We start from the raw sequence: 23,868 nt of genomic DNA, 5'->3' as shown, positions 1-23,868 counted from the left end.
CAAATTCTGAGATCCACAGCTGGCCTTCACCTTGGCGCCTCTGCAGATGCAGGGGAGAAGCGAACTATCGTGGCTTACCATAACAACGAGATAAAACGTGCTTGGAACTCTACGTACTCGGATGGGAAGAAGCGAGCTATCACAGGTTACAGTAACAAAAAGATAAGACGTGCTTGGGACTCTGCGTACTCGAATGGGGGAGGCGAACTATCCTAAGTTACCGTAATGAAGTCTTCTCATGCCCTACACCGTATTATTACGGGTGGGGTCTGGATCCAATTGTGTCTGTGATTTTTACTAATGAAATACAGGGTGGGATGGAAAGCACACTTACACAACATACAAGATTAGAACTCACAATGATCATGATGATGGTTTAAATTTAAGCTCTAAGTCTTACCTTTCTGAAGGATAAATATGAAATGAAAAATAACTGCAGAACTTCGGAAAAAATCTCTGGGGACCATAATGAATCGCAAATCGAATATGAATCCATGTGTACAGTTTTCAAAAAGAAAAAAAAAAAAAAAGGGAAGACCTGAGGTGTACTATAGGAGAGCCATATATGACAGAAGGTAATTATTTTGCTCTGTTTGGCACTAGTGAAGTGTCAGCCGGAATACCTTACCATTTAAACACTGCACTTAAGATACATACATGCAAAATGAAAGAGAATAGAGGACAGTAATAAAAATATGTTTAGAAAACATAAACAGAGAAGAGTGAAAGAGTTAGACGTACATAGAAAAGATTAGATTGAGCAGGACTGTGTGTGTGAAATGTTGCTGTAAAAAGTTATCGTAGCTACAGAGTGAGTTTTCTCCGTGCTCTGTGAAGCTTAAGGCAAGCAGTATTAATTTTGAAGCAAGGGTGATTCAGTTTCAGTTTTTACATTGGAGAGCTTTATGTGGAGCGCTGGAATAGGTTACTCACCTGTAACACAAGTGTAGGGTCCCCTTTCCTGTAAATCTGTAAGAACAGATCAAACTGTCTTGAGTGCCCAGGCCCACTTGGTCCTGTCCCTGAGAAGGGAGAGGGACTCAGCAGGGATCTTCAGTCCCTCTGTGTTCTCAGTAAAGTAGATTGGACACAAATTCAAATACTTACCTGCAATCAGGGAATGCTATTACTTTGGTTATTAATTTAATTGTATTCCAGTCACTTTAATTTTCAAGGTTTTATTTACATTTTTCCACTGATACATAGCAAAACAGTAGGTGTTGCCAGGGTGTATATTACTTGAACTTATGTAAAAGATGTTCTAGAGGGATACTGAATTTCCATTATATACATATGCTAATGCAGTGGAAAAGTGACTTCGTTCTAAAAGCAGCAGAGGGGTAAAAGCCCGCCATGCACATCTCTGTGTTGGGGAAGGGTGGAAAGCAAGTCTTGGCAGTCATCTTAGCTGCCAAGAACTGAGTCACCATCCCTGGAGGTATTTAAAAGACCTGTAGATGTGGCACTTAGGGACATGGTTTAGTGGTGGACTTGGCAGTGTTAGGTTTACAGTTGGACTCGATGATCTTCAAGGTCTTTTCCAACCTAAATGATTCCCTCACTCTATGATTCTGTTACTGCCTCAGCTAAACTTCTGCAACTTTTTCCCTTCCTTTGTGTAGCAATTTCCTGGATGTGAAGTCTTAATATAACCAGGAGATGGCGCAAGAGACCCTTGCAGCCTTTTAGATGTACGTGCTGCACTATGAGCAAAGGTATCGTGAAAAACAATCGGCCTTCCAGATGTCTGCCTAAAATCTGCCCATTAGAAAAAGGCAAACATGAAATGGCAGAGATTTTTTGTATCCCATTTTTAAAAGAACATGTGTTTACATTCAACTGCTCCCTTTAATCTTTTAGAGAAACACATATACACACAACTTCATAATTTTAAATCTTAGTTACCTTCTCTCAATGTGTTATGCACTCAGTAAAACCTGTCAAAGGAAGTACGCTGCATTGCTTGGAGGAAACATAGACATTGAATTACGTGTTATAGGGCTAGCGTTAAGCATCTTACCTAACTACTTTCTTGTCCTCACCTGTTATAGCCCAGCTTTTCCCTTATCAGTAAAATGAGAGGGAAGGTCAGGATATGTCTGTGCTCCCTGTTTTGGGGTGCAGTGAAGGTAGATGGACAGTCATTTGTGCTCTGTTGCTACAGTTCTGCATCCTGCCAAATTTATTCTCTTCCTCAGCTAACAGTAACATTTGCAGGGTACTAAATGGAAGTGGCTGGAAAAAAGAAAATAGGAAGAAACAGTGTATAGTGAAGAATACAGAAAAGGGGAAGAAATAACTAGAAACATGAAATGGAGAAGACCCTTGAAGTCAGAAAAAAAAAAAGATTACATTTATTTCCATTTAATTTGAACAGACTGGTTTTGGAGCAGTACAAAGATCTGATTTATATTAGGTGTGAGTTAAGGGAAGGAAGAGTCAGTAAAATATTTTCACTGCTGGGACCAATACATTTCAAAGCAGCATTGTATGGCATAGACCAGGATGGACACAGAGGGTGATAGATGACCCAGGGCTGCCAACTGTGATAGCTCATTCTCCTGCTGACCCATCATGCTCAAATGCTAACTCCAAAATAGAGGTGGGGCGAGGGGGAAGTTTCATTCTTTAATAGCTGAAAGTGAAAAGTTACTTTCAGGAATGATAAACGCTTTAGTCATAGTATAGCTAAATTTGTTTAGAAAGTATTTGTGAGAAACAAAAAGTAAAAATAATGGAACATTTCTGATTTAATGCATTCTTAGTTTGATATGTAATAGGTTGTTAAAGGTAACTTTAGAAGTAACCATCATGAAAAAATTTATCCTTCAGCAAAGACTGACAAAGAAAAAGGCCTTAATCTAAAATGTGAAGTAAGCCTCTCTGTTAGGTTTCGAAAAGATTTCAGGGTGTCTAAGTGTGGCATTTTGTGGTCTTGATCAGATTGTCCAAGGGATCTGAACAATTGCTAAAACCAGTGGGATTTATGTGAATTTGCATATGCACATTATTCTCTGTAGGTGCATCTCATATCCCTAGATAATTCATATTTTTAACACAACCCACATCCTAAAGCATATTTATTTATTAATCCCTATCTACTTTGGAAAATAAAACCATTTCTAAAGTCCTTTTCATGCTGCTTCCTTTCAACTAATAGTTTTAAAAGTCTGACTACCAGTCTAGACAGAATTAAACTAAATACAGACTTTTGAGCAGTTTTGTTTGAGCAGTGTCCATAGCGATCTCTCTCAATGACAGTATGACATCAAAGAGTGCTAAAGAAGGATTTACATGCCTGAAACTTGGCTGGTTTTCCAACTATAATAGTTTGTCTAATAAAAATTTAAAAATAAATTAAAAAAAGAAAGAATCTGCTAGTGAAACTTGCTTCTGTAACAACAGTGGTACATGTCTTAAATGTGGTCCTGATTCATATTGACTTTGACTTCTTTTTTAATAAGCTTAAATTTGGGTAAGGAACTGTTAAAAACATATATAAGTGTTTTCTTTCTTAACATTTACAGCACCTCTCTGCAGAATATGTATCTTTTTAAAACATTTCACCGATTCTGCTTAGCTGCTAGTAACAGCCGTATGGTAAAGAGCCATGGGAGCTCTTGGCATTTTGAGTGCTGTGTTGATTTAGATCAATTCCAAGCATGATGAGACATTTAATTTTCATCTATGCATTGTCACTCTGTTTATTCCAGGCCCTCCTGGTATTTCTGCACATATGGTCTTTTCATTCCTCATGGAAAAGTAGCTCTTATTCTGTCAAAGAGAAAAGATTATAATAATTGATAATGAAGAGATTGGTTAGAGGCCATTTGTAATGCTTTTAAGTCCTAAAGAGTGATTTCTCAGAAATTACAATGGTTGGATAAACATGCCAGGGCAAAGACCATATAAGTTGTGTAGCAGATGCCAGCAGCCCTTGCTTCACTGGGCAGACCTTCATAGGAAATCTGCATGTCCACCCATCCTCCTGTGTGTCCTAAGCTGCCTTTTTCACTCTTTTAATTGCACCACCACCTAGCTACTCCCAAGGACCACAAGTTCACTCTACTCTGGTCTCACAGGACCCTCCACTGTTACGAGAAAGGGTCACCTGCTGTTACGAAAGGACGGTCCCCTCCTTTGGTCTTGTGTGCCTCCACTGCAGTAAGGCCAAGTCACAGCAGTTTTCTCCAGTACCTGTGGGGAACCCAAGGTACTTGGCAGTCCTTAGTTACTCTCTCTTCTGTTCCTTCAAAGCTTCAGTAGGAAGGGGATATCTCAGAGCACAATCCTGCCCCTCTGCAGAGCTCTGAGCTGGCTGAGTAGGGCAGGGGTGGCCTTGGGGTTGGAAGATGTGGAGCAGCAATTAGTTCTCAAAGGCTAAGCTGTTATCCCAAAATACATCTGTTATCAACTGCCTAGCAGGCATCCAAGCAGGACTAGCTAGTTCTGCAGAACCTCCTCAGCCTGAGACCAGTGTTGCGTGTACACATTTCTGCAGAGCTGCTTTGCGTATAAGCACCACTATCTTGATCCCATCCTACCTGTTCCAGTCAGACATCTATAAAGCCACTTCTTGCCCTCTTTGAATGCAGCTGCTGCTTACAAGAAATATAGGGCTCAGTGTCAAGTGACAAATCTCAATTCACTTTAATTCCCCTGGATGCTAAAATGTTCCTTTCTACATCACCTCCCACAGAATGGCCTGGCCTGGGGTGGCATTTGGCATTATGATCCTCGGTCTCCTTTGGTCTTCAGGAAGCTGATGGTCCTTATTTTCATGGAGAAGGTGCTGACTCCCCAAAGAGAGCAACTATATATTGTACAAACATCTGCATAAAGCATTGTCATTATCTTAAGTAAATGGATCTTAAGACTTCTGCTAGTGGCAGTCATATTGGTATGTCTGAGCTTTTTGTCTTAACCTCCTTGTAGCAGCAAAGTGAAGGGTCCTATCTGTTCCTGCTTCACCCTCTGACAAATTCCCACGGACTTTATCATGAGCAGGTTTTCATCCCATTGGCCACATCACTTGATTTTAAACATAGTATTTCTAACTCACAGTTTAGCAGGTGGTTTTCAAACAAACACCTAATGAATAATACATAGAAATGGAAAGAAGGCAGCTTAAGAATTTTAGGTAAAATTAAACTAGCAGCTGTTAAATATTGTAGCAGTCGTTACATCCAAAAGTCATCTGCCATCTATCCAGGATACTTATACCTTTTGTGTATAATGGAAATGAGATTTGGTTTAACCTTGTCACAACGTGATCAATTTGTGTCTCTGAGCGCTCAACATTTAACACCATCTTTTGCCGTGACATTTTTCTCAATAAAATGCAATTAATAAATCAGCAGTGTATAAAGATGTAATTTGCAGCTCAGATGGTGAAAATGTCTTAAAATCTGTAAAGAAACTATGTGACAGATGTATCAGTGGATGCTAAAACCTGAGATTTTCTATTTTTTAGAGCACCATCATATGTCATGTATTCTTTTCATCCTATTCAACAGCTTGCTAAGGGCCTTTATTCGTTGACGTAAAATAAAGCTGGAAAAAATAACATCATACAGATAGACTGTTTTATACTTTTTAAAAAAAATTTGTGTGTATATATACGTATATATGTTATATAAAGTATGTAAGTAGCATATATATTTATATTATATGTATATATAATATTATGTAGGGACTAGGAATGGAAATAATTCTGGGCACAAGGGACATATTTATCTCCCTGCGATGGGACCTTGCCCCATCTGTGATGCAGAATGCTGTTAAAGTAATGAGAGAGATTTAAATTGCGAAGGAAGCTTGCAGGAAAGTTACACTTCCTTTTTCTGATGTTCATGAGAATTCAGTCCTTGAGAAAGGCGTTTTGCCTGACTGCGAAGGAGGCTTGGCAGGATTCTCCAGGCAGGCAATGGCACTAGTATTCCCAGTTCTGACTGGAGAGGCTGCTTCCAGGCCACGTGTTAGACACAACTAACTCAAGGGACTTGTCATTTAGTAACTTGGTTAACAGAGCAGACTCCTGTATGTCTCTTCTTTGTCTCCTGCCTACTTGGTCTGCTCTATGAAAGATGTTGGCACCAGAATTGGCTAGTGCTCAGGAGCTCTGGTATTTTAAAATATTCCCTCAGGTTAGTGGTGGGGGTGGTCTTCACATTTACCTAATGAAAAGAATAGTTAAGAATCTGTTCTTCGAATATTCACGGTGGGGCAGGGAAAGGGGCAGGGGGGTGATTTTGTATATAAAATAGAGGAAATTTAAAACCAATCTTGTACATTTTGGTCAAATAAACTTTCTAAACTTTCCATCGTTAATCAGAAAGTGCTTGAGAAGGATAAGTGGATGAGGTTTTAAGTAATTAGATATCAAACATTTTCATACAGTGAAAAAAACAAATATATATGTACTGCAGGGCTTTGTCCATGCTAGAGATATTTGTAGGCTTCTTTAGGTATGTAACAGATGTAGAGGAGGCATTAATGCTTGAGTGTTTGTTTAGACATTTTTACACCATTTTTACACCATTTTTACATTTTACATTTTCCCTCAGTTTCCTCCAAGAAGCTTTTTTAGTGGGCTCAGGCTGTTGCTGTAGTGCAGGCTGCAGAGTCAATCCCTACCTTCACAGGCCAGCAGCAAAGGGCTCCAGGAGGACTACGGTCATGCCTGGTTGTGGTAGCACCCACAGGTTCTAGGTTGGTTATTAGCCACCTTTAAATAATGGTGACAATAACGTTTGTATTTTTGTTGGTCAGAGACAATTAACTCTTGAACTGTGGCATCACTGGTAGAACAGAGGAGGACTCAGACTACGCCTGAGAATGAACAAGCGAGGAGACACAGCTTAGAAGGGGCTCACAAGTCAAACTTGAACATCATTCAATGAAACAATTTTCTAGTAAGCAGAAAATGGTAGGATTTAGTGATGGATGAATATAGCAACCATACTTTGAATGGACAGGAAGTTGAAATGTTGGGTTTAGGAAAAGATAGATGAAGAGGGTTTGAGTAAAACTTTTTACTGGATTAACATAAAGAAAAAATATATCTTTGTAAGATTAAAATTGAATACATTGAAAGATTTAGACATAAACTAAAGTAGGAGGGGTTCAGTCTTCAAGCCTCTACTTCACTGACAGCCTAGGAAATGGACAGAGGCATGGTTACGTTAACTGTTATCTTAGAGAAAGTGAATGCTAAGAAATCTAGCAGGAATGGCGGAAATAACAGAGCAAGTCACAGGGTAAATGGATAGTAGAGCACTGGGTTTGCATGCAGGTGGTAGAGGATGAGTGTAAAGCAGAAAGCAGGAACAAGGACAAATAAATCAGACATGCAGTCGTGATTTCTGGAGGCAGACTGATACCAAGCAGGGGTATGATAGGAGTTACCCTGTGATAGCAGGGGTGCAGTAGTCCCACTCTACTCTTACACAGGAGGGGAGGATGGAAAGGGGAGGGAATGCATGGTTACCCTGCAGTGAAAAACAGCCTGTAAAGCACCAGGACCCTTTTGTCAATATACAACAGAGGCATTACTGCAGCAGCCAACTGTTCCTGGTGTACACAAAACCCAAAGATTGATGGGAACACTTCTGAAAGACATGCATAAGGTAATAAGAGGAAAGACGGGGGGAGTAAGATAGCAGAGAAACTTGTGTGACCTGCACAGCTGCAAGAGATCTGGGAGGGAAGATATGACATGAATTCTGCAACATCAGCAAAAATCTTAGCAGAATGTTAATTCTAAGGCAACAATTGTCTTCTTCTGATTCTTTAGTCCAGAAAACATACTTTATATAAGCAGCCGGGAGCTGGCCGATTGGTACAACCGAACAGCCTTGACCTTCACCTTTTCTGTTTCACAACCTTCTCCAAACCCCTCACCCTGTGCCTGGTGCTTATAACCTGATGCTGCAGTCCCGGGAGAATGCGATGAGTGAGTTTATCCACTTGCTTGCCTCAGCCCAGAAAGGAGCAGGCTTGGGAAGATCCCTTTGGACAGTGGATCTTCTGCTTGAAAAGGAATGAAAAAGCCAGCTCTAGAGAAAGGGGGATCGGGAGCAGCAGCGTCCCCTCTCCCGCCAGCGTCCGGGGATGCTGGTCCCTGTGCGCTCCCCCGGGGGTGCATTCCCCAGCGCCGTTTGAGGCCGCTCAGCTCTATAAATGCCATTTACATCGGGATAGGATGTAACAAGAGCTGTAAATCACTGACGGCGGAGTGAACTCCTCCAGGGGCAGACACGGCGGAGCCGAGCGTCCGCGAGCTGTGGCAATGTGTGAACGGTATCTTTTGTTGGGGGGAGGACTGATGGCAATTAGATGATACTTATCTGTCCCTTTGATGTGTATTTACACAAACAACGTTTTCCTCTGAGACTTGCGGTATAAAGGAGGAGCTGTGCTCCCCGACGCTCACCTTCCCGTCATCTCCGAAGCAAGGCAGGATGACCAAGGCCCCTTTCTCTGTGGAGTGGCTGTCCCAGAGCAGCCAGGCCCTCAAGAGCCCCAGCGAGGGCTCCCCACACCAAGCATCCTCCGTGGGCCTCCGGCCCGGCTCCGGCTCCGGCTCCAGCCCCGGCTTGAGCGAGCAGAGCAAAGAGCAGTCTGCCGGGGCCGGGAGAGGCGGCAGGAGCAGGGAGCGCTTGGCGGCCCCCCCCGCTGCAGGTAACCGCGGTCTCCGCGGCCGTCGGGGCATTCCGGTGCTTCCCGCTGGGAGAGGGGCACGGGCAGGCCCGGTGCCGCCCCCTGAGGCCAGCTGTCGGTGGCTGCCTGCAGGCGAAGGAGGCGGGCGGGCGCCCCCGCGGTTCCCGGGCCTGGCTGACCCCTCTCTCCCTCTCCCCTGTCCCCAGGAGCAGGCGAGCGGCCGTGGGGCGCAGGGCAGCCCCCGCCGGCGGCGGGTCCCGAGTGCTCCTGCCCCGAGGAGCCGGGCGGCAGGGGCGGGCGGCGGCTGCGCACGGCCTTCAGCGCCGAGCAGCTCAGCACCCTGGAGAGCTCCTTCCAGCGGCAGCGGTACCTGGGGGCCGCCGAGCGCCGCAAGCTGGCCGGCAGGATGCGGCTCTCCGAGGTGCAGGTGAGCGCGGCGGGGCACGACGAGGGGGGCATGGGCAACAGCACGGGCAACGGCTTGGGCGTGGGCCACGGCGTGGGCTGGGCGCCGCTATAATAACCCCATCTCTTCTCCTTCCCTCCTCTCCTTTCCCCCAGATCAAGACCTGGTTTCAGAACCGCCGGATGAAGCTCAAACGGCAGCTGCAGGAGCTGAGGACGGAGCATTTCTGCAGCCCCCCTCTCCCTTACGGACCTCAGAGCGGCATTGTACCCTTGCAGCTCACATACGTGGCCCGGCCACCACCTCTGCCCCGGCAAGGGGCTGCCTCTGGAGGCTTCATCTCGGCACCCACCCCGGACCTCAGCAGCGCCTGCAGAGCACAGCCTGTGGGCTTTTGGGCGGCACCCTGCTTTGTAGGGTACAGGGATCCCAGAGCTTTCTTGCTGGGTGTCTGACCCTCTGATACAGACTGTGACTAAGGAGGACTTGCACTACTGATAGCTATCATCTGCGCTGTCGTTGTCTGTAACTGCCTGGCGAAGTTACGATGCAGCACTGAGCAAAATATTTTACAGAGACATACTGGACAATCTGAACCATGGACTTCAGGCCCCTCCATTTATATGCAACTGTGTAAAATAGAAACACAGTGGGACAAACACTAATATAAATGGAATCTTTTAATAAACCTAAACTTTTTCCAGCTTTCATGTGAATTCCTTCCACAAGGGTTGTAGAGCTATTTATCCTGCCCTAAAAGAGAGCTCCTCTTCATTAAAGGAAGCATAGACTCCTTATTCTCTAGATCTGTTCTGGCCCCCTGCGATTTACTGGGGGTGAATGCAAAAAAAAGTGTGAATTTCCCCCTGTCCTCTAAAGCAGGTATCCAGCCCCTTCAGCTACTTCCTAGATGGCACTTTCTCTGACAGGACTGTGCTTTTAACCAAATATGTGGATACACCTGTCATTAATGCTTAATACTGGGCTTGCTATAGTAGTGGAACAGATGCTTTCTGTTGAAGCCCTTTAAATAACATACAGAATATGATTTTAAGATGTAAAAGTTACTTTTTAAATAAATATGTAAATATATCTTCACGCATTCATGTGCAGCCTCGGTAGATTAGTAAGGGCCTAAACTGATCTTGGAAAAGATCTAGCCTTGAAATTTCTTATCAACAAAATAGTATCTCAGCATCTCACATGCACCTAATGGGGTATGAAGGTGATGATCAAAAGAAATGTAACATTCCAAAGCTGGTTTTCCCTAAGTGGCAGTAAAGTTTGTTACCATGAAAGCACCAAGTTTGTGCTATGCACTTTTAAAATTCGAATAACGCTCTAGAAAACTGAAGATCAAAATGGTCTGATTTCAGGCTAGAGAAAGGGCTCTGAGAAATGATCCTTGACTGATGTAAGTTGCCATAAATCTTTCAAAGTCAATTTGAAACATGAAAAGAGCAATAAAAATTTCCATCACTTTAGAGTTGATCTCGGGGGTTATTAGAAAATTTCCGGCACACTTGTGATCTGGGCTCATATAATGAATGGTCTGAAGGTTCTCTGTTAGTCATCCCTGAACACACTTATTTTCTTTTGTATACAGGGCCCAGCCTGCCACTTGAGTACACTTGCCCGGTAAAAAACAACATTATGTGCTGCTGAAGGCTGTGGCCTTTGATTTTCTGAGTAGCTATCACATTTGGAAGTCCCCTTAATTATTTTGTAATCCATGCCGTATTTTTCTAGCCTTTTGAGATATTAGTATTTGCTTGCAATTGCACAATTAATGTGGCTCTAATGCAAGAGTTTTGGAAAACTAATAAGGGCTCAGGTGCTATCAATCTTGCTGAGATCTCTTCAGGAATATGATGCAGTTTGGGATTAAGGAAATTCGTTGACACGAGATAAAAATTCCCATTGAATGGAGGCTTATTTCTCAAAGTCAGGTATTACTAAACGGCTATATTGATTCGAAGAAAAAAAAAATCTGCAATTCTCTCTGAGTTTTTCAAATGTTATTAGGGAACTGGGATGTTTACAGAAAACTGCAATGGTGAATATTTTCTCTGCTCTAAAGCAGTGACATTTTTAAAATAGGAAACCAGTCAAGGCCAGTAAATAGACAATTTACCTAAAAAAAAAAAGAGTCCTAAGTATGAGACTCGATTTGGCTATCCAGTTTTCAAGGGGATAGTGGTTGAGGGCTTAAATGATCCCTTTATAATCTGCGTGGCCACAGAGGAGAACCCACGTCTCCTCCAAATGCTTTGCTCACCCCGTACAAAAGGAATAGTAATAGCCCTTCGTGCTGTTAGAAGCCAGACCCGGCGGTATCGGGGGCTGGGGGGGCAGCACCCTCCGAGGGGACCGGCCGGGCCCGGGGCTGCCCGCAGCGCTGCGGGAGCGCCTCAGCCCCGGGCCAAATGGGGGGAGAGTGAAAGGGAAGGGGGGACGGGCACCACCGCAGCTGGGCCCGGGGGAAGTGAGACAGAGATGAAAGGGCTCAGGAGGAGAGACGGACAACAAAGTGCTCCCACCCGCGGAGGGGAGCTGCTCCCGTGGGGACAGGGATTGTGCAGGGGCGGAGACCCCCCCTCCCCCCCTCCCGAAGGGAAATAAGGAAGAGGCAGGAGCAGACCTTATCGGGGTTTCCGAATGTCCTGGGTCAGCTCTCTCCTGGGGACAGCTCTGGCTGAGCCCTGCCGGGGTCCTCCCCGGGTCCACCCTCCCGGCCCCGGCGCGGCTGCAGCATCGGTGCTCGGAGTGGGGGGTGTGTGGAGGGGCAGTTTCCCCTCCGTGCAAAGGTTTAGAGCAAGCCAGAGGCAATTGGGGCTGCCGCGACAACATGTAGCGTTGTAATCTTGGCCACGATTCAAGCCCACGGAGGTTGTGAGGACTACGCTGGGACAAGCAGGGCTGCGGGGCCGAGCGGCACCAGCCATAGGGCAATCTCGGAGGGGGAGGCTTTGCTTGCGGAGTGCCTGTATGCGGCTCCCTGTAGCCTTGCTAAGGCAGGCGGGTTTCGTGGGCGCGGGCTGGCGAGCGGGGCTAACGGGGTGTCCTGTCTTTGGGCGGGAGAAGCCGGGCTCTGTTTGAAAAGGTGCTAATGATCACTTAACATAATGACTCCTTGGCCACATGTACACTTGACAAGCACACGAAACGCCTTGCCAGTGTTTTGGCAGCTCTAGCTTGCAAATATTGTCCCGTTTCCCGGCAATTGCTCAAATGAACACGAGAGGTGATGCTCACTTGGCCGAGTCCCTAATGGTAGCATATTCCTCCGAACATCTACATGATAATTCCTCTTCTACCTGCAAAAATCGGCTTTCTCTAGAAGGTAACAACTACATTCCAGTGGTCTAGAAAACTGTGTGTGAAATCATTTCATTTTGCGAAAGCGGTCGAATTCTGTTACTAAAACGTGGTTGCAAGTTTTATCTCTGATCTGGGAGAAATAAACCCAGACAACCCTTTATATTTTATTCCTGCTTGTTTTAATTTCTCACCCACTGTGTTTTACCCCCGGCAGTAATAACGGTGCATTAGTGCCAGGGCAGGACTCCTGCACACTGGTAGTCCCTCGCCGGAGGGCAAAGCGATCCTGCCCTGCCACCGCACCCGCTGCACGGGGCCGGCAGCAGCCCCGTCTTGCTCAGCAGCCCTGCCGATAACCGCCCGGGCTGCTCCGCCAGCGCGGCTGAGAGACCCCTTCGTTTCTAGCACTCCCCTTTGTGTCTTTAATCGCATCACAATAACCATCAGCACCGGACTGCTCTCCGGCAAGACAAAGCCTTGTCTGCAAGTCAGCTACAAATGGAAAAGCTGAGCCGATTAGCTGGGGAGGAGCAGTTTAACGCTGAAACTGTCGGAGCTCCCGGCCTGGCGGCTCTCGAGGAAGAGGCTGTATAACCTGGAAACTGGGCTCCCCGGGGAGGAAAAGGGGTGGGAGGGGAAAATTGCCAGAGCACTAACTTCAAAGCCTTTCTCCCCTGCAGTGCGTGCGGGGAGGGGGAGAAACATGATTGAATTAGCGCAGCGGTAATGGCAGGGAGCCGTCTGCAGCCCGCGCTTGTTAACGCCTGTCCCAATTTGGCGAGAGCAGCCAACAGGGGATTGGGAATAAGGTCGGGGTATTCCCCCCCTACAGCTCCCAGACACGGTGGAGCCACTCCAGGGAACTCTTTACAAACCAGGTGAAGTTATTCGGCGTTGTGTGCTAATCGGGAGAGATCTCGCACTGGCAGGCCATTACATCTAACTGCTGCCCATTATCTCTTTCTTTGATACGCAATTAGATGACAATTAACTTGATAAATCCCACCGAAGCGGGGGCAGGAAGAAAGAGGAGAGGTCTCTTGGTCTCGACTTGTTCCTCGTGCAGACTTTACTACCTTTCCTTTGCAACTGTCTCTTAAACTCCTAGGCCTCGACGTGGTGCTATCTTCTAATGATATTTAGTAGGGAGCTCAATCCCGGCAGCTCTTTGGTATTCAGGTAGGCTAGGTGCTTTAATTCTTGTTTTAGTGCTTCGTAATTCTACCTGGGCAATTCCGAACAACTGTGGAGGTGTCACAAGTCCTCGGGCAACATGGTGATGGTGTGCATGGGAATTCAAGTACTATTTTGTTTCCAGCTAATTTGTACTTAACTTATCTAGGCACTTTGTGCATTAGTTGCGCAAAGAACTGAGTGAGATTTTGCCGATAAATTGTTTCCAATGCAAAGCCCGTGTTTGCTCCCACAGTTGCTTAATAGCAATACCTGGGCTTGCGGCGTGTGAGCCGGGAGGGAAGAGGGTGCAGCACTGCCGGGTGAGTCAGTAGCATTTGTTATTTATGGTGTGTTAGCCCGCATTGTTCCCGTGGGCAAAGGAGCGACTGGGTGATGGCCCTGTTAGTGTTCACGGGTACTTCAAACAGAAAAGCGTCTATTCCGAAACAATCGATCTCGTTGATGTCTAATTGACTATCTAATAGCACCTATCAGGACATCAAAGGAGGCGCTGAATAACCCAGTTAGCATTTCCAAAGGGGAGCAGTGGAGGGTATAAACAGTGATCAATTGTCCTACCGGCCGCGGCAGGGGACGGGGCAGGGAGCCCAGCCCAGGCCCTGCACTAGCTACGGTCCTGGGTTTTTGTGCGGAGCAGGGCAACATATCCTGTCTTGCCTGCGTGCCAGCAATGCTGACCTCGTCCCCTGCAGTAAGCCAGCTTACTTACCTCTGAAGGGCTACCACAGACTCTCTCCTAAAAAAACTGCTGTCTCTTTGTGCAGTGGTTTTTTTTGGGGTTTGGGTGTGTTGGATTCTTTTCCCCCAGAGAGCGGGGTAGGGTGGCATGGCAGTTGTTCTTACTGCATCCTCTATCATCCCCGCTTTTCCAGTTTTGTCAAGACGATGTTGAAATCTCTGTGCGTTTCAGAAAGGTAAATGAGATCTGCCTATGATGGAGCCAGTAACTTCGTGGCCCAGCATGTGCCAAGTCTGGTGACCTAGTACATCAGCTCTTAATCTATGATAAATGCTATGATAGACTGCTGAGTATACCATGTTTTCATGGACTGCTTCTTACAAACATGGAAAGTTTGTAGAAGGAAAGTTTGGAACCTGAAGATTTGCCCAATTATGCTAGAAACTATTTTTCTTGAGAAGAATTATTCTTCTATTTTCCAATTTGTGACCATTTTTTTCTTATGCTGTCACACAAAAACAGGTGGGATGGTATGCTGAAGGACTTGGCATACCAACAGCATTCTTGGGGAGTACAAGTACTTCAACTTCTAGTAAAGAATGAGCTTCTAGTAACTGGTGCAGGAAAAGTTGCAGCCTAGGTAATGGGCTGAACCTTCCCCCCCAACAATACCTTCATGCTTGCAGTCCTGACTGTTCTCAGGGCTTATACTTTGTGTGCGTGCACAAAGCCCCAAAAGAAATATTCCCATTGTGTACCAGTGAGATTAATCTACCATTTGTCCCTAGAAGTCTTGAGTTTGCATGAAAAAGAGCACTTTTTCCTGATGACCTTTGCTGTAATTCTCATATCCTGGCATTAATCACCGCACCTAAATTTCAGGGTATCATAATGAGTTACAAGTGCACATAAGTTATCAGTAAATTTCTTGAAACAAGCATATTTCTTATGGTTGTAAGGCTTACATGCAAATGCAGAACAATAAATATTTTGAAATATGATTTGGAGAAATGGGTCCACTATATTCTTAATATAAATCATGTAAGGAAAAATACATGTATTTTCCAAGATTCTACAGTATTCCCAAGTTCTGGGTATACAGAATTCTACATGAAAAGACATAAATTTCCCTAAACACTCAGATTTATTTTTTATCGTGGTTATATATCAATTGAATGATATAAAAGTTTAAAGTGATACAAAAGAATTGAGTGGAAGTAAATTTGTGTCTCCTTTAAGCACCATATTTCTGCAAGGTGATGGGAGGATTTAACTACAGCTGCAGAGCTTCTAACCATCCAGGGTCATCAAAGTTTTCAAGTTTCTCAAGCTGCCACCTCTTTCTGATGGGAGCTACAACAGCTACATAACACCTCCCACCCCATCTGTTCCAGGGTTTTGTGGTCCACAGATGCAGCTATGTTCGTCCGGGGGGGCGGATCCTAGGGTTGGGTATAAACATCTTATTCAACAGGCAATTCAGATTGGATTTTAACTTAAAAAAAAAAAGGTAGTTTTCTTTGACTTTCAGCAAACAGTGGGATGGGTCAGCTGCTTCCCTGCATACTCAGTCAAATGACAGGGGAAACGGCAGCAGCTACTCAGGGGTACTAACAGTTTCCCTCTATGAGACACATAATATATAAATGCCAATGTGCACGCTGGTCTCTTTGGGCACAGCGCTGAATGGTCATCTCATGCCTGGTTTAATTTTGGTGGTAGGGGTGAAGTGTCCCTCCCTAGATGGCAGTCCCTGGGGTGTCACTGTGTGCCCCGGTCGGGGGGACTGCAGGGCACAGGGGACCCAGGGCTGCCTGGCTTGGCATAGGTTTAATCTGCTGGAGAACTGGTGGGGAGGCCCCCCCTGGGAGGAGCACACTGCTTGCTGGGTGGGTGTGTGCTCAGTTGAGGAGCTCCTGCATCCCAGTGGTTTTCAGGTACCTCCAAAACTTGTTTTTGGCAAGGCAGTCAGGCTCTGCGGATAGTACGCAATGCATTACAAGAAACAGCTTGCTGTGGATGAATTTATACATGGCGGAGCCTGAGTTTCCCTGTTTGGATTTGTCCACACATGGAGTTATTCAGAAATGGGTGTTCTGAAATAAGGTGGAGATAGTGAGTACGGTGGTGCATTTGCTCCAGAAAAAGAGGGACCATACACAGGTGGATAGTTCAGGAATAGTTATTAAATCCAGAAGTTATTAAAATTAATGTGCAGGCACTTAGCTCTTTTGGGGAGCAATGAGTCACCTGTCCCTGTTTGACTGAAACGTGTCTAGGAAATGCTATGGGGTTTAAACGCTCCCCTGTTACGGTGGTTTTGGTTCGGTCAGTGGCACACACAGGTATGTGTTTCTGACCCAGGGAGGGAGTCTGGTCTCCAGCTCAGTGTTCAATTGCTTGGGCTTTTGCGCTGGCTTGTATATATCAGAAAAAATGACAGTCTTGTGCCAGCGGTAATTGAACCTCCATCAGTGGCTGTGCCCAGCACCCCGTGAGGAACAGGCCGATCTCTCTATCAGGGCTGTGCTGAGGCAAATACAGCCTGTCCCATCCCTGCCCTTAGGAGCCTGTGTTGCAAGCAAAGCTCCAGGAGGAATCCAGCTCCTGGGCTCTGTGAGCTTGGTAAGGTGTTTGCATTGCTCTAGTGCCTGGGCTTTACCGCTCCCCTGGGACCAGAGCTGGGATAAGCCGGTGTGGCCCTTGGGGGCGGGAGGGGTCAATAACGCACTGTCCGTTCCGGTGGCCATCGAGTTACGGGAACGCTTGAAACAATGAAAATGGGTAGCACAAGTATGATTTTCTCCCCTGATCTCTCGTTATAAATTGGGGAATTTTGAGGGGAGTTGGTTTGGTTGGGGTGTTTGACTTTTTTTTTTTTTTTTTTTTAGAGAAAGAAAACTCACATCTACTCTTATGTGTGAGAACCGAGATTATTGCTCTGTTCTTAGAAAGAAATAAGCTCCCGCCCCATTAGACCCAGGTTTATGGTGCCCAGTCCTTTCAGTTGTGCATCCTGGTGGGAACCCCAAGGAGTGTAGTGGAAACTGAGGTCCTGGCAATGCATTCACCCAGTTACAGGGATGGCGATCGCTTCCCCTGGTCTTTAGGAAGCACCGAGGGTTAGAGTATGCATTATCCAACTGCCAGTGGGGTCGTGGTCGGTGCGGTCTTTCTCACAAGAATTGGACACAAGAAGAGCCCGGCCACGGGCTGAGCTGCTGGGATGCCCCTTTCCCCAGCCGGCCTTTCCCCAGTCAAGCTTTGCTGGGGGTTGTCTTGGTGTCCTCCCCGCATAACAAGGGCATCCTCCTTCTCTGGAAGCGACGTGTGGATTGGGATAGTTTGAAGTTGATGAGGTGCGAGCTTTGCTGCCCACTTAGTGCTTTGATCGCTAAATTCTGGAAGATCGGTTGCGTTTTCTGGCTAGACAGGCGGCGCCAAGTTCAAGCTGAGGGGGTCCGCGGCCCTGCTAATCCCACAGCCCGGCCGCGGTCCCCGGGGGTGAGGGCTCAGCTCGGGGATAGGGACTTCTTGATAGCGGCCCCCCACGGCTTTTCCCCGGGAGGCCGGTCTCCACAGCTCCCCCGAGGTGAAGTGCCCGACGGCGGGACTGGCAGGCCCTGCCGGCCTTACGTTACCCCTCATCCCTTATTCCTGGTTTTGGGTACCTGCGCAACGCGGGACCCCGCGGCTGAGAACGGAGTGGGTAAAACCGCGCTGTTACCGGCACCATCCGTATCTTTAAACGCCCCTTTGCGGGGCTGGGCCTGCCCGTGCCCTGCCCTCCGGGGGAGAGGGGCAGGTTTGCACTTCAAGGGGGTCTCCCCGGCCCCGCAGACACGCTGGAGCCAGGGGCTGTAGACATTTGCCATACGTGTGAACTTTCCTCCTCGCTGGCAGCTGTTATCTCTGCTCGATTCCCACTTTGATGTGGGTTCACACTTGCAAACGAGCTCGCCCGGGACCGGAGCGCCCATATAAGAGGGGGCCGAGCCCGGCGGTCCCCGAGCCCCTCTACGCCATGAACCAGGCCGAACTCCTTTTGGCAGAGACCAAGCCCCACGGGGTCAGGCCCCACATCTGCTGCGCGCCCCCTCCCCGCGCTCCCACCTCGCTCGGCAGTACCCCCCTCCTGGTCAGAGTCGAGCCCCGACGGGGGGGGCCGCGGCCGAGCCAGCTCTGCGCGGTGGAGCGTGGCCGAGACGGTCCCCGAGAGCCCACCGACCCATACCCGTCGGAGCCAGGTGGGTCAGGAGGGGACAGCGAGGGAGAAGAGGGGAGCCGGCGGGGGGGGACATACACGGGACTTCGACTCCCGTCGGTGCAACGGCTCGGCAGGACGAGCGGAGGGGAGGCACCCCCTTCAGCTGGGGAAGAGACCTCACCGCCTCCCCTTCTCTTCCCCTTTGCAGCCCCCGACGGCGGCTCGCTGAGCGCCGACGAGTCCTCGGGCTACGAGAGCGAGAGCGCGGGCGGGGAGCGCGCCGCGGCAGCGGCGCCGGGCGGGACCCGCGGGCGGCAGCGGCGGGCGCGGACCGCCTTCACCTCGGAGCAGGTCTGCCGGCTGGAGAAGACCTTCCAGCGCCAGAAGTACCTGGGGGCCTCGGAGCGGAGGAAGCTGGCGGCTGCCTTGCAGCTCTCGGAGGTGCAGGTGGGTGCCTGAGGAAGCGGGTTCTTCCCGCCCGCGTCGGGCAGGGGCAGCCAGGCTCGGCGGTCTTGCGTTGGCCTTTCCTGCGCTGAGCAGGCGTAGCGGTCTTCAGCTGGGTTTAGCAGGGGCTGTGGGAAGGGTAGTGGGATCCCTCGGGGATTAACGAGTTAACACTCGGGGAATTTGGGGGCACTTTCTACCGGGGAGATGTCAGGGTTTCTTATTTCTTAATAAGGTAAACTGCTTGTCCTTGATACACAGCGATCTGCATAGATCTTGCAAAGCTTATATACGGTCTTAAAGACTCCAAGTGATTAATCTAAAATCGCTGAACACGGACACTCTTCCCCTCTACATCCCCCAGATCCTCTGCCCTCGGTTAACTAGCGCGACAGCATCAGTCCAACTCTGTCAATTCAAGTGGAGCAAAATGGCAAAGGCAGCTGCGACACAGTTGTTCATAGTTCGCACGTCATTTTTAAGCAAAGTCCCTGACTGACTTGTCTCCTCCACGCCCCACCCCGTTCTTTTTGTTACCCAGATCAAGACCTGGTTTCAGAACCGGAGGATGAAACTGAAGAGGCAGATGCAGGATCACCAGCAGAGCCTCGTGTCCCCTGCTCCACCCTACAGCTACCCCCCGGGGACCCCACCCGCCCTCTTTCACGATGGTCTCCACTACCCCTTTGCTCCACAGCACCAGAGACTCCTGCCTTTTACCCCGCTGCCTGCTGTGCAGCTCAGCTTCTCCTTTCCCAGATACAATGCATCGCAAAGCACCTACCGCTTCATGGCGAACGAGCTGCCGTACTACCACCGACGCTTTCTTCCTCATCCTTCTTTCCATCCGGTTATTCAGAATAAAATGGACAAGCAATGCCACCCTGTATATGCATTATAGGGGGAAAAAAAAAGCGGGCAGGCAAAGGGGAAAAGTGTTGTATGCTGTAATGTATTATTTTGTGCTCAGAATCTCTTGTCTGATTTGGAAGAGTATGTGTTTATTATTTTAAGTTAAATGTGAAAATGAATAATTTTATATTTGTACTAATTGACATTAAAATTTATTAGATGTGATGCCATTCTTAGTAATTTTTTGTTTGATAAGCTATTATTTTTTTAAATATTGGTAGGAAGCTGGAGGGAGAAAAGTGGTGGCAGAAACTTTTTGCCAAATTTCCCATGGTGTAGGGCAAAGTTATTAATTTTAGTCTGAAATCGGCATGTTAAGAAACTGATTTCATTGCACATCCCCAGTTATGTAAAATACATGAATAAAACCGGAACAGTGTTATATGTGCCAACTCTATAAAGGTTGCACTTGTGCAGTGTAAACGACCATGGTCACCTGAACTCCGGTTTTGGGTAATGGGGAAGGGTTTAGATGTTTTAATACATCTTATGTGACTTTCCTACACTCATGCTGAGATACAGTCTGTATGTTGTTGAGCGTGTTTGGGAGCCTGGACCTTAACAGTAGCATTGCACCGTGCTTTTGGCTAAGTGCATCCTCCAGGAGGAAGAATAAACTGTTGGTGAGTTTCTTTTCTTGAATATTAATCAATTTATTGCTTTGCATTTCGAGTCCCATCTTGCACCTGAAAGCATCAGCTATGTTAATCACAAATGTTAATTAAGTCGGTGTGTCTTTAAACAGGTATTAAACAGTTCAAGCCTTCAGTATGGAATTTTAAGGTTTTACAATTACCAAAACAAATACTTCGTAAAAAATTTAAGAGAATAATTGTGTTCAGTTCATAGCCATACCATCTAAATGGGATTTTAATCTGCAATTTGGCCTTTGATTCACCCCTAAATGCCCATGATAATTGCATATTTTGAACTTTTTTTTTTTAGTAAAATGAAACCATTAGAAGAAACATTTAAAGGGAGTAGCTCAAGTTTTTGCTTTAGCAATCCTGAAATTTGTTGATTTTTTTAGTTCTTCCTGGGATCAGTCTTCACTCTCTCCTGAAAAAGTTTGGTGAACACTTCTTATTTCTTGCTCTTTTAGACTTTCATGAAGTGTCTTTAATTCACCTGAAAAGTCTTCTAAATGCATTAGAAACTAAGTTGATTGCTAATTTTTCCCCTTCCACCCTCCAATCTAGTGAGCCATCAGGAGTTTTGATTTAATAGCCTAGGGGCTTCTCACTTGTGAAAGGATGATTTGGAAGGGGAAAAGAGAATTTTTTCCAATTACACTGTTCCAAACCAGATGCAGTCTTAACTCCAAGAGGATCCAGGTCGACATTTTGGAAGCAAACTTGCTGGTCGTTGGGGGAAGCAAGATGTTGAATTATAGGCTGACTATTCCTTAATAGTCATGCTGCATCTTCCCTATATTGTATAGTCTACATTCAAAGTGGCTGAGAAATGCACATATTGCCCCTTCAGCTGCCTAGCTGCATCTCAGAGCAGTGCTGTCCTGGTGTGGCACTGAGAAAGGTGTGTGGTGAGGGAAACTCCTTCGAGTGTCTCCCACCCTCCCCCCAGATAGGAAAGGTAGGGGGGCTTGAGAGCAGGTTCAGAGATAACCTCTCGCCATGGCATGCTCAGGGATTTCCTTTTCACCAGAGGTTATAATCAGATGGGACATGAGACACAGGAGGCAGGAATTTGGATGGAAGTATGTTCCCTCCTGTATCTCAATATCCCTGTTGTCTACCAAAGACTGATTTCAACTTTGCTGTCCTTAGCCCCACACCACAACTGTTAATGGGAGGGGAGAGAGGGGAAGAAGGGAAAGCACAGCACAAGGCTGCTGTAGGCCCTGTTTGTCAGCTGTTTTTTTTCTTATGAGCAATCTACATGGAAGGGAGGGGTATTTTGTTTAGGGGTTTTGTTTTTTTTTTTTTTCCTTGACAATTGCAAAGTAGCCTAACAGTCACCTGGCAAGCAGGTTAGGGTGGTCAAGGGCAGGGAAAGATGTAATCAAACCTGCTGGGGTTGCTTTATGCTGATGCAAGATCTCTTGTTTCTCATTATTCCTTAAAGGTTCAGCTTTGCCATTCTGCATAAAGCTTGCTTTGGGATTTTTAGGAAAGGTCATGAGTGTTCCTGATAGCAAGCCTAACAGAATCCTGCAGTTTAAAATCAGTGAGGCTGCTAAGTTACAGCTGAAACTTTAGAAGTAAAAACTGAAACTTTGTCGTTTTGAGTGTCCCAGGAGACCTGAACTTGTGAACGACTCCAAGGTTTTCATCAACAGATTTAGGTTACAATACGTTTGACATTGGCATCAAAATACACGCTTGCCGCTTTAGTCCTTGATGGAATATCTACATCAACAAACAGGGGAGACCACTTTAGGAATGGTGCAGGATATACAGATAAAAGAGAATATTGGACAATTTGTTCCGTTTTGTTCATAGGGCTGCCACCTTTGGTACCATATTCATTTCAATGCGTTCGCTGTAGTGTACAAATCTTTCCTTAAAAATCCACACTCAAGTAGAAGTTTTTAACAGTTATCTATTACATGATATAATTGCTATGTAAATTGAAGTGTAAAGAGCACTCCCCTTTTTTAGTGGAGATACTCACATGATTATAGGTTGTTTTCTGAAAACAAACCTTTGGATAGAAAAATTTATATAGAAGTTTCAATACAGCATAGTGAAGACTGTAGGAATAAGGGAAATTTCAAGTCCTCCCTTTCCACCCTCAGTATTACTTCTCTAATACAGGCAAATTCTTTTCTCCTTTAACATAATACCCAAAATTTGATTTAAAAAAATAAAATTGAATCATCAATCTATTTAATATAACAAAATAAGTTAAACAATTACTCTTAGAGATATTTGGCAGTTCTTATTTAGATTACAGGTAATCTTTGGCATTTTTAACAGGAAGGAAGATACGGCTGGAACCTCAGTCTTTTATGGTCATCTGTTAGAGTCATTGCTGGAGTTACAGAAGAGTAACAAGATAATCCTGGGCTGGGAGGCAACAGTAAAGCTGGACTTGGCAAAACTGGCTGAAGGGACTGAGCTGGAACAGGAGGTAACAACAAGGCAGGGCTTGGCATAGCTGGGTGAAGGGAAACAGTAGAGGTAGAAGAGACACTAATGTCCATCCCATGAGAATAGCTGGAAGTACCAATATCTGGGTAACAATGATAGGGCAAAAATAAGCCCGAGAAAAGAGCTTCCACCCTGGCATCTTGAGTCTGACGTTTAAACTTCATACGACGATTCTGAAACCAGGTTTTTATCTGAGGATAAGAAAGAAAGTCAAGAACCAATCCACTTGTCCCTTTTCCATATACTAATACGTCCAGAAGTCAGACTTACTATCCGAGTGACAGAATATATTAACAGTTGTAAGATTTAGGGCTAATAAAATTGATCTATATTCAGTGTAGAGTAATTGTCTAGGCATGAGGTGGAATCAAGCTGTGACAGCTCCATGATGCACAGCACGCCAATTACTCAGAGATGAGGTTTGGACCAGGATTGTAATTCAAGTCTGGTGCAGTGGGATTAAAAGGGCTGGGAGGGCTAGTTCCACTCCGAGAGAGTTCCTGCAATACTACCAAGTATATACATAATTTTAAGGAAGAATTAGCCTGAAACTGGAATTTCCAGTGATTGTGCAAGTATTTTTACTACCGGTGAGGTTTCACCGTTTAAGTTTGTATTCACCGTTTTCCATTTCTGTATTCTCTCTGGTTTAACACAAAACTGCGGCGGACGGCAGAGCTGTGCCAGCTGAAGCAGGGATGTAAGCTTGCTGAAGCTTGTTCTCTGCCAGAGGGATGGACCTGACAGGCGGCCTGACCCGCCGCACCTGCAGGAGCTGTCCCCGTCCCCGCGATGACCATGAGGTGCCTACCAACGCCAACACAGGCGGAGAACGCCTCTCCTCCCCCGCAGTCTTCAGGAGGGCTGCGAGGGCCGAAGCCGCGCGGGGCCCGTCTCCTCGCTCGGGCGGAGGGCAGAGGCGGGCCCG

General features: G+C 46.5%; 2 protein-coding genes across 2 annotated transcripts; both read left to right on the top strand.

Moving 5' to 3' along the window:
- The first annotated feature begins 8,462 nt into the window (after positions 1–8,462).
- Positions 8,463–9,522, top strand: LOC142084614 (uncharacterized). The gene is made up of 3 exons (XM_075155459.1): positions 8,463–8,682; positions 8,868–9,088; positions 9,223–9,522. Exons 1-3 carry the CDS (start codon positions 8,463–8,465, stop codon positions 9,520–9,522), a joined length of 741 nt encoding a protein of 246 aa, XP_075011560.1.
- An 8,766-nt stretch (positions 9,523–18,288) lies between these two features.
- Positions 18,289–19,816, top strand: LOC142084613 (homeobox protein vent1-like). Its single transcript, XM_075155458.1, has 3 exons — positions 18,289–18,511; positions 18,680–18,918; positions 19,457–19,816. The coding sequence occupies exons 1-3, from the start codon at positions 18,289–18,291 to the stop codon at positions 19,814–19,816; spliced, it is 822 nt and encodes a 273-aa protein (XP_075011559.1).
- The last annotated feature ends 4,052 nt before the right edge of the window (positions 19,817–23,868 follow it).

Source organism: Calonectris borealis, chromosome 7 (assembly GCF_964195595.1).
Source record: "Calonectris borealis chromosome 7, bCalBor7.hap1.2, whole genome shotgun sequence".
NCBI lineage: Eukaryota > Metazoa > Chordata > Aves > Procellariiformes > Procellariidae > Calonectris > Calonectris borealis.
Note: the sequence above shows the minus strand (reverse complement) of the source record. Positions and strands in the feature narration are given on the sequence as shown.

What these genes read in the sequence shown, in the direction of transcription:
- LOC142084614 (XM_075155459.1), top strand. Translation starts at nt 8,463, where the DNA reads ATGACCAAGGCCCCTTTCTCTGTGGAGTGGCTGTCCCAGAGCAGCCAG. An exon ending in GGCGGCCCCCCCCGCTGCAG is followed by an intron (nt 8,683 to 8,867) that starts GTAACCGCGGTC and finishes CCCTGTCCCCAG; the next exon opens with GAGCAGGCGAGCGGCCGTGG. An exon ending in TGCGGCTCTCCGAGGTGCAG is followed by an intron (nt 9,089 to 9,222) that starts GTGAGCGCGGCG and finishes CCTTTCCCCCAG; the next exon opens with ATCAAGACCTGGTTTCAGAA.
- LOC142084613 (XM_075155458.1), top strand. Translation starts at nt 18,289, where the DNA reads ATGAACCAGGCCGAACTCCTTTTGGCAGAGACCAAGCCCCACGGGGTC. An exon ending in CCCATACCCGTCGGAGCCAG is followed by an intron (nt 18,512 to 18,679) that starts GTGGGTCAGGAG and finishes TCCCCTTTGCAG; the next exon opens with CCCCCGACGGCGGCTCGCTG. An exon ending in TGCAGCTCTCGGAGGTGCAG is followed by an intron (nt 18,919 to 19,456) that starts GTGGGTGCCTGA and finishes TTTGTTACCCAG; the next exon opens with ATCAAGACCTGGTTTCAGAA.